Source organism: Colobus angolensis, unplaced genomic scaffold (genome assembly GCF_000951035.1).
Source record: "Colobus angolensis palliatus isolate OR3802 unplaced genomic scaffold, Cang.pa_1.0 Scaffold144, whole genome shotgun sequence".
Lineage (NCBI taxonomy): Eukaryota > Metazoa > Chordata > Mammalia > Primates > Cercopithecidae > Colobus > Colobus angolensis.
This window is the reverse complement of record NW_012114533.1, coordinates 1379192-1388973: the sequence shown is the minus strand read 5'-3', so window position 1 is coordinate 1388973 and position 9782 is coordinate 1379192. Positions and strand designations below refer to the sequence as shown.

The 9782-nt window shown below is 51.3% G+C and overlaps 1 protein-coding gene and 1 long non-coding RNA gene across 10 annotated transcripts in view; one reads left to right on the top strand and one right to left on the bottom strand.

Moving 5' to 3' along the window:
* The window catches only part of LOC105507117, a 10141-nt gene extending 2076 nt beyond the window's left edge, over positions 1-8065 (top strand). The window contains exons 2-3 of the long non-coding RNA XR_001001042.1: positions 7038-7117; positions 7359-8065. This is a non-coding gene — a long non-coding RNA (uncharacterized LOC105507117). The remainder of the gene's footprint in view (positions 1-7037; positions 7118-7358) is intronic.
* KCNIP2 (Kv channel interacting protein 2) overlaps positions 5159-9782 on the bottom strand; it is a 19869-nt gene continuing 15245 nt past the window's right edge. For 3 of the 9 annotated variants that reach the window (XM_011935502.1, XM_011935499.1, XM_011935501.1), the window contains 7 exons: positions 8252-8376; positions 7805-7874; positions 7567-7637; positions 7329-7436; positions 7067-7171; positions 6869-6931; positions 5159-6580 (listed from right to left, as the gene is read on the bottom strand). In XM_011935502.1, the coding sequence (XP_011790892.1) occupies positions 6533-6580; positions 6869-6931; positions 7067-7171; positions 7329-7436; positions 7567-7637; positions 7805-7874; positions 8252-8376 (590 nt within the window). In that variant the 3' untranslated portion in view covers positions 5159-6532. Of the gene's footprint in view, positions 6581-6820; positions 6932-7066; positions 7172-7328; positions 7437-7566; positions 7638-7804; positions 7875-8251; positions 8377-9003; positions 9103-9782 lie in introns of those variants that run through there. The other 6 variants (XM_011935497.1, XM_011935498.1, XM_011935503.1 and 3 more) reach the window with 6 other exon arrangements.

Sequence of the window (9782 nt, the reverse complement as noted above, 5' to 3'; positions counted from 1 at the left end):
CGTCTCGGCCTCCCAAAGTGCTGGGATTACAGGCTTGAGCCACCGCGCCTGCCCTATAAATAAATCTTTAAAAATTAAAAATAAATAAGCCCAGCAAGGCATTACAATGACAGAATCAGCCAGGCTCAGTGGCTCACGCCTGTAATCCCAGCACTTTGGGAGGCCAAGGCAGGCAGAAAGTCAGGAGTTCAAGAATAGCCTGGCCATCATGTTGAAACCTCGTCTCTACTAAAACTACAAACAATAGCTGGGCGTAGTGGTGCGTGCCTGTAATCCCAACGATTTGGGAGGCTGAGGCAGTACAATCACTTGAACCTGGGAGGCAGAGGTTGCAGTGAGTCAAGATTGTGCCACTGCGCCACTGCCCTCCAGCCAGGGCAACAGAGTGAGACTCGGTCTCAAAAAAGGAATAAAATGACAGGATCACATCCTACGCCTCCCTCTTTTGAGCTAGGTAATCATCTCGACATTGTTTGCTGTTGCCACAGGTAGCTATAAATTAACCTAATAATGTTGTACTGGACACTCTAACACATACTCTATAGTTTAACAATATATAGTCAATCAATAGCTTATGTTATTTTAATGTAAATTCTTGGTAAATAACTCAGGAACTGCCTCTTCTTTTCCTATAAAAATCCACTTGTAACTGCTACTAATCAGAGTGTCTATTTAGGGCAACTTGAATCTATGCTCCTACATTGTTTTCTCAAGCTTGGCCCAAATACATTCTCTGCTTATATTCATTTTGCCTCAGCTTCTTCCTGATAGGTTGACAGGAGATTTGGGGGCTGTCATTCTGGCTGATGTCCTTAGTCTCATGACATTTTCCTCTCTGCGTTACATCTCATCCCATGGCGACCGCCAACAAGTCAGTAGCCACGATTTCTCCTGCTTTCCACAGTCCAGTCTCATAGGGAAGGTTGGCCCCATTTCTGTGTCCCTCAAATTTGAAGAGTAGTTCTTACCACATAACTGCTATACACTTTCTCACCATACCACACCTCTCCCCACCCACCCCCAACACCTACAACAGTAAACGGTGCTTAGTAGACCTATGATGAATATTTGTGGAATGAATGAGAGAGGACCCTGCCCTCACAGATTTTACACTCTGTTTGGAGAACCAGACAGTAACAAATTCAGTACACACATAGGAACTCACAGTTTGTGGTAAGGGCTATGGAGGGAAGAAACCTACCACTGCATCAAGGAGCTACTTCAGATGGACAAATAGGAAGGAGTAATTTAGGTGAGTAGTGATAGTGGCTTGGGCTAGGAAACAGCATCAGAGACAGAGAGAGGTGGTGTACCTTTGGTGGTAGAATTGGTGATTGATTAAATGGGGGTGGAGGGAGAATGAAGGAGAGGAAGAAATGAAGACTTCTAAATTTTGACCTGAGCAACTAGATGGATGTTGGTATCATTTACTGAGATGGGAAAGACTGGAAAGGCATGAATCTAAGCTCCATTTTGAACATGTTAAGTTTAACCATTACAGATCCACATTAATATATCAAATAGGCAATTGGACTAGGCACGGCAGCTCAAAGTGCTATAATCTCAGCACTTTGGGAAGCTGAGACTAGAGGAGGATCACTTGAGCCCAGGAGTTAAAGAGCAGCCTAGGCAACATAGTAAGACCCCATCTCTACAAAAAATTAAAACATTAGTGGGGTGTGGGTGGCACACACTTGTAGTCCTAGTTACTCTGGAGGCTGAGGTGGGAGGATCACTGGAGCCCAGGAGTTTGAGGCTGCAGTGAACTATGATTGCACCACTGTACTCCAGCCTGGATGACAGGAAAAAAAAAAAAAAAAAAAAGGCAATTGGATAGATAGGTTTTGGATTTCAGAAGAGAGAGTTCTGGGGATATAAACTTAGGAGCCTCTGCATATCGATGGTGTTTAAAGCCACGGGATTAGGGGTGGTTTGAAAAAGAGGCTTAGGTCTGAGCTGTGGGGCCTAAGATTTAAAATTCAAGTTGAGAAGGATGAGTCTATAAGGGAGGGGTTGAGAAGGAGTAGGCAGAAGGGTTTGAGGAAAACCAGGAGAGTAGGAAATACTGGAAGGCAAGAAAGGAGAGTATTTTGAGATGGAGCAGCTGACAACATTCAGAACCCAACCAATGGCCAAGATGAAATAACCTGAAGCTGGTGTGGTGGCTCACACCTGTAATCCCAGCACTTTGGGAAGCTGAGGCGGATGGATCACCTGAGGTCAGGAGTTTGAGACCAGCCTGACCAATATGGCGAAACCCCATCTCTACTAAAAATATAAAAATTAGCCGGGCATGGCAGCATGTGCTTGTAATCCCAGCTACTCAGAGGCTGAGGCAGGGGAATCGCTTGAACCCAGAAGGCGGAGGTTGCAGTGAGCAGAGATCACTCTACTGCACTCCAGCCTGGGCGACAATCTGAATGCCAACCTACTGTTTTTTTCTGGATCTCATCTGTAGGCTTGGGCTCTGGGGCACTTCTCAGCTTACTAGCAGTTCTCTGCTTCAATTCCACTAAACTTGAATCTACCTTCGAAAATGGAAACTGGGCCAGGCATGGTGGCTCACACCTGTAATCTCAGCACTTTGGGAGGCAGAGGTGGGCAAACTGCTTGAGCTCAGAAGTTCGAGACCAACCTGAGCAATGTGGTGAAACTCTGTCTCTACCAAAAATGCAAAAAATTAGCCAGGCATGGTGGTGCGCACCTGTGGTCCCAGCTACTTGGGAGCCTGGGGTGGGAGGATCACCTGAACCTGGGAGGTAGAGGTTGCAGTGAGCTGAGATTGTGAGACCCAGTCTCAAAAAAAAAAAAAAAGTGTCTCCATACCAATGTAAATTATATACACACATTCACCATGTCCTTTCATCCACTACTATTTACTGAAGGCCTATTATGTGCCAGGCCTCAAGAATAAGATGGTGAAGAAAAAAACCCTAGTCCAGGCACTCAGGGAGCCCTCAGGAACTTACAGTGTATAGGAGAAGACAAGTAAATAATTACCCAAGTAAGTATATGGTTACAAACTGAGAAGTGCCATAAAGGAAAAGCAGAGGGCACCACGAGAGCCTGTCACAGCCTGCACAATCCTTTGCTTGGATTATGCATAACATGCACAGCATCCAACCCTTCACATACAACTCTTTTTTTTTTTTTTTTTGAGATGGAGTCTCGCTCTGTTGCCCAGGCTGGAGCACAGTGGCGCGATCAATGTTAGCTCACTGCCAGCTCTGCCTCCCGGGTTCATGCCATTCTCCTGCCTCAGCCTCCCAAGTAGCTGGGACTACAGGCGCCCGCCACCACACCCGGCTAATTTTTTGTATTTTTAGTAGAGACAGGGTTTCACCGTGTTAGCCAGGATGGTCTGGATCTCCTGACCTTGCGATCCGCCCACCTCAGCCTCCCAAAGTGCTGGAATTGCAGGTGTGAGCCACTGCACCCAGCCCACATACAACTCTTTACTGTGCCCAAAGGCCACGGCTGACAGACTTGAGGGATTGAGTCTAGTCTGAGTCCTGCTACAAACTCACTGAGTGACCTTGAGCAAGTCTCCCTTCTCTGAGCCTGCTTCTTCTATAAAATGGAGAGTTAGACTAGATCACATGTTTTTTTTTTTTTTTTTTTTTTTTTGAGACAGAGTCTCACTCTGTTGCCCAGGCTGGAGTGCAGTGGTACCATATCGGCTCACTGCAACCTCTGCTTTCCACTTCAGGTGATTCTCTGGCCTCAGCTTCCCAAGCCGCTGGGATTACAAGCATGCGCCACCATGCCCAGCTAATTTTGTATTTTTAGTAGAGACCGGGTTTCACTATGTTGGCCAGATTGGTCTTGAACTCCTGACCTCAAGTGATCTATCCACCTCAGCCTTCCAAAGTGCTGGGATTACAGGCATGAGCCGCTGCACTCGCTCTAGATCACAGGTTCTTAACTTAGGACCCTTAGATGAGCTAAAGGGATACAAAAATGCATGGGAATTCTTGCATTTTTTTTTCTTCTGGATAATGGGCCCACAACTTTTATCAGATCTTTATGCTGACGACTCAAAGAAACCCAAGGACCCAAGGAGCAGATGGTTCTTTGATGATATAAACAGGGAACACAGATGATAAAACAATGGACCCAAAAAGTGAGTTTTTGCTTCTTGGACAACATATCCCTCCCCTTGACTTTGTCATGAGGGAGGAGAAGGCCTGATACTCCCCTATGGATGGTGAAACTTAGTCACCACATAATGGTGACCCAGAGAAAGGAGGAGAGGAACCTACCATTGGTGGGTCCCTCTGCAGGAGCAGAACACAGAATAAAGAAAGAGTGGGAACACACAAAGTCCGTGTCATCCTTTGTGCCATCTGCCTCATGGTGACCTGCGCTGGGTCCATTCCATCTCATTCCCCCATCATTCCTGGCTGGGGTATGGACACAAAAAATATTTATCTATACTGGAGGCAAGGTTGGAATGTTGACACAAAAAGGGAGGGGCTGTGCACGGTGGCTCATGCCTGGAACCAGCACTTTGGGATGCACAGGCGGGCAGATCACATGAGGTCAGGAGTTCGAGACCAGCCTGGCCATCATGGCGAAAACTCTGTCTCTACTAAAAATTCAAAAATAAGCCGGGCATGGCAGCGCACACCTGTAATCCTAGCTGTTCAGGAAGCTGACGCAGGAGAATTGCTTGAACCCAGGAAGCGGAGGCTGCAGTAAAGCCGAGATCATGCCACTGCACTCCAGCCTGGGCGAAAGAGAGAGACTCCGTCTCAAAAAATAAAAAAAAAGAAGAAGAAAAAAACTAAAGGGAGCCCCCCTCAAAAGAAAGCACTTTGAGATTAACTAAAAAGTCTGTAAATTAGAAATCTGTGATTCAACTTGTAAGAATGTCAGCTAAAAAACAGATTGCTTGGCACAGTCTTTGGGACATCAGTGTCCTGTCCTTCCTTCCTTGTCTCCTCTCAGGCTGTGTGGGAGGGAGATTCATGTGGGGGCCTGAGGTTGGGTGGGTTTCCAACCATTCCAGAGCCTGTGTCTCAGTCTCTTGCCAAGGTATGGCCAACTATGGAAAAGAAAGCCACTTTCTTGGGGATCTAAAAGGCTGCAGGTGCATGAGTTAGGGGTTGTGTAGTATTTGTAGGTGGGAGGGACAAAAGGCAGAGACAGCAGCCTGTGCATAGCCATTGTGTTTTATTAGATCTGGTATATTTCTTATTTTACAAAATATATAGAAGAGCCCAAAATGCAAAGCAGTCAACAGTCTTCTGATGGGGAAGGGGGCTCTCTGGGGACCCTCCCCTCAGATTCTGGCTGACTGGGAGGGTAAGCTGAATGGGACGAGCAGGTGTGCTAAGGGATGGCAGCATGGCTGGGGTGCTGACAATGGGGTTGGAACCTGGGTCCTATGGTCCCTGCCCTCTGAGTGTGCTAAGGGGCATCTCTGAGTAGATTGAGTAGAGCAAGAGGAGACTCTAGGGAACTGAGGAGGTTATCTGGGGGGCTGGGGAAAGCCCGGGTTGACTGAAGATCCTAGTGAATGCCCCCACACTGGGTTCAGATGCTATGCCTGCCTCCCTCCTTCCCTCTCCCTTCTAAGGCATCCACTGTGGGGAGTGATAGGCCCCAAGTTCAGGAAGGTCCCAAGTCTATAGAGAACATGGGAAACAAAAACTCAAGTCATAGCCCTCAAAACAGGGACGATGAGCAGGGAGGGTGGGATGAAACTTTGGCAGGCATCAGCCAGGACATCTCCCATCCACATTCCCCTGCCACAACCACCACCAACACATGCAGGAAGGAAGGAGAGGAAGCAATGCCAGGGATATGCCAGATATCTAGCCCCAGGCTCTCCATGGATACCGAGGAGGGTGTGGAAAATTTCTGGGGCATTTCCAAGGAGACAAGGTCTTCTGCAAAGCCTGGAAACTTATATTTTGATGGCCTGTGGTAGCAGACCTGTGGAACTTGGAGCTATAACCTGGTATGCCTGAGTAATCACATTGTGTCCAGGCCTTTCTATTCTCAACCCCAGCCACTTCCTAGGACCTATCCATTGACTCAGGCCCAAGATTTCTCCCTATACATTCTTGTCCCCCTCCCACAGGGCTCTCAAAGGCTGGTCTGAGAAGCCAGCCAGTGCCAAGAATGGAGCATTCTCTCTGAGAAGGGAGTTTTAGGGGAAATGTTTATGAAGTCAGGGATGGGGGAAGCACCATAGCAGGAGACATCTGTCTAGTGTGTTTCTAGAATGGGGTAGGAGGTAGGGAACCACTCAATTCGTACAGGAGGGGCACTCTCAACACTGGGTGTCAGGCAGGAAGCGGGTGAGAGCTGGTGGGAGTTGGGAACACCTCCCAAGATGCACTCTGCCCACTCTCTGGCCCCTTCAGCTCCAGAGATCTGGACTACTGAATCCCCAAGCTTGGATCCCTCCAGCCCCCAGGGAGGCCTAGGACAAGGATAGACCTGGGAAGAGAAGGATGAGGTCCACCTAGACTAGGGTTAGAGCATGGTCCCCCCAGGAAACACTGACCCCCTCTCCTGGGGGCTAGATGACATTGTCAAAGAGCTGCATGGACCTCATGATGTTCTCATCCTGTGGCCATGGTGTGAGCGAGGCAGATTGAAGAGACAGAAAGAGAAGGAGCTTATCAGAGACAGGGAGAGGGACACTGAGTCACAGATGGGGACATTCAAAGGCACAGAGGAAGGAGATGCCCAGAGAGACCTGAGGTAGGGAAGGGGTAAGCCTCCCACAAAGGAATAGGATTAAAATGTGGGGGTGAGGTGGGGAGGTGGTATTCTGCCCAAAGAAGTTTTTCCCTACATTACTAAATCAGGCCTGAGTCCAGGTCAGGGTAATGTAGAGGGCATGGAGCTGTACCTTTTGACAAGACTCAATGAATTCCTCAATGGTCACCACACCATCCTTGTTTCTGTCCATCTTCTGCAAGAAGGTGGTCAGGCAGGGAGAACAGGCGGGATGGCAAGAGAGGCAGACAGAAGTCAGGTGAGTTTCCTGCTGGTTCTTGGCCTCCTTCTCTTCACTCCAGGGCCCTCCAGCCTACCCAGTCCCAAGTACCTGGAAGAAGTTCTCCACATGTTCCCTTGGGGCCTCCTCCCGGAGTGCAGGGTATGTGTACTTGCCCATCATGTCATAGATGGACTTCATGATGTCAAGCATTTCCTGTTAGGCCAAGAGAGAAGAGGATGCTTCCTCAGAGCCTCCAGCCTCCCTTGATCCCTTGCTTGTGGGCATATATGGGTCATATTTCCTTCCCATCACCCTCTGCACACCACCCCCATCACCACCACAGCCCCCCAGCCCTTCAGTTGCCCTGCACCTCCTTGGTGATGCAGCCGTCCTTGTTGAGGTCATACAAGTTGAAGGCCCAATTAAGCCTGTCATCTACAGTTCCCCGAAGAATCACGGACAAACCAGCCACAAAGTCCTGGGAAGGAGGCAGGAGGGAGCTGTGTCTTCAGGTACTCTTCACCCAACCCCTTCCCTGGGTTTGGCCTGGAGATCCTGGCCCTGAAGTCCAGGAAACAGGCTTCCCTGGCCCACCTTGCCCAGCTCACCTCAAAACTGACCGAGCCATCATGGTTGGTGTCAAAGGCATTGAAGAGAAAAGTGGCATAGGTGCTGGAGTCTGCAGGGTGAGTGTGGAGAAGTTGGCTTCCACACAGGAGAGGACTTCCTCCCTCTACGGAGCTCCCCATACCCCCCATCACCTTGGCATTCCCAGCCCCTCCAGAATCCCTCCCTCCCTCAGCCTAGAGAAGGACAGCTGCTTCCCTTTGCGCCTTGTCCCCTCACCTCCTTGAGGAAAGAACTGGGAGTAAATTTGCTTGAAGTTCTCCTCATTGACAATTCCGCTGGGACATTCCTGGAAGAAGAGAGGGCACCAGGCTGAGGGCAGAGACAAAATCCCCTTCCATTCACCACCCCCACCCTCCATGGCCCAAGACTCCCAGGGAGGGGGATAATCTTCAAGCCTCCAGAGGACTCACCACGTGGCTCATGTGATGGGAGGCAAGACGACTTTCCCAGTGCACAAATAAATAACATGGAACGAAACTGACAGTCTACAGGCGCCGCTTCCGTTCTGGCCCCGCCCCAGAACCTCCAGCTAGAAGTTCAGTCTAAGGGCCTCGCCTCCCTTCCACTCAGCACCTCAAGCATCCAAGCCATGCTTTCTGGGAAGCTGTGGACCGGCTTGGGTCCTCCTGTCCCACCCTGAGTTTGGCCTCGCCTTGCACTCACGTTCTTGAAGCCCCGGTACAGGACCTGCAACTCCTTGCGCGTGAATTTGGTTTGCTCCTGCAGCTGCTCCAGACCCTCAGGCCGGTGACACACGGTGGACAATTCAAACTCATCCTCCACGCTGTCTGCGGAGCGGTGAGGACAGCTGCGCCTCAGGCCCGGCCTCCGCGACCCATCTTCAAATCACTGACCCATTCACCCCCTCCCCGCCCCCAGTCCCATCCGATGCTGGAGACCAGGCTGCCAGTTCCCTAGGCCCGGAGCCGAGAACACTGAGGCAAGGAGAAAAGATGCTGGCTATCTTCGAGGTCTATCAGCGGGCCAAGGCCTGGCCTGGCCCCAGAGCCGGGGATCCGACTCAGTGCTCGCCCCTGGGCCCTGGATCCCTGTTTGGAGGGGAAGGCCCCCAGCCGCATCTTCGTTTCAGAAAGGGAGGAGTGGGAAAAGCGCATTCAAGAGGGGGCGTCTGAGGGTCGGAGCTCCGGGCCTTCGAGGACCAACTCAGATCCGCCCAGCCCCGGCCTTGCCACGCCCAACCCCCCTCCCCTCGCCCAGCCCAGCCCCATCTATCCCAGCCATGCTTGAGCCATGCCCCGCCCAGCTCAGCCAACCTACATCCAGACCCCACCCCGGACCCCATCTCAGTCCCGCCCCGGCCCCAACATCCAGCCCCCAGGCAAGAGCCCCCCACCCCAAGATGGCAAAGCCGCCCTGCCCCGCCCCGCCCCGCCCCCACCAGGAGCGTAAGTCACCTGGGTCCAGCAGGCGGGGTCTGTGGGGGCGGAGGGAGGCTGGGGCGGCTAATGCTGAAGGGAGCGAACTGTCACCGAGAAAGCGGAAGACCCGGCCAACTGCAGACACACACCTGGCCCCTCACACTCAGAGCAAACCTCACACCCCAGCCCGCGCAAAGGCACACCCAACCAGCACAGACACACACGAAACGGACCCCATGCACACAAGCTTGCGGGACTCATGCCTGTCCTTTTCCGAATCCACCCCCGTGTGGGACCCATCTATGTCCAACACAACAGCACGCTCAAATAACTACAAGGTGGGCCTTTATGGTTTGCAAAATGCAGTATGATCCTATGAGGTAGGCAAGGCCCAACTGAGGAAACGGAGACCTAGAGACAAAGCGAGGTCACTCAACTCGAGATCACTCAGCAGGGGACCAGGCTGGGACAGAAAACCCAAATACCCTGGCGTCTGAGGGAGGGCAGGCGCCATCCTCTACACCTGTCACCATCCTGTCGGGGCATAGGCAACACACATCAGAGGTCCAAAATACAGTGGGGAAGGCGGCGGCCGCATAGAGTTGAAGACACTAACCCAGCTAAGCCACATACGGACCCTCACGGTTGCCTGGTCTCACCACAGCTACACAGGCTCAGGCCTCAGCCCGGTCACACTGGTCACACCCACACTCTCAGGTCCCACAGTTTTGCGGGAGCGGTGACACCCACACACGCTCAGGCCCCGCCCCCAACTGACCACGCCCACACACGCTAGCTTCAGTCGCATATGAACA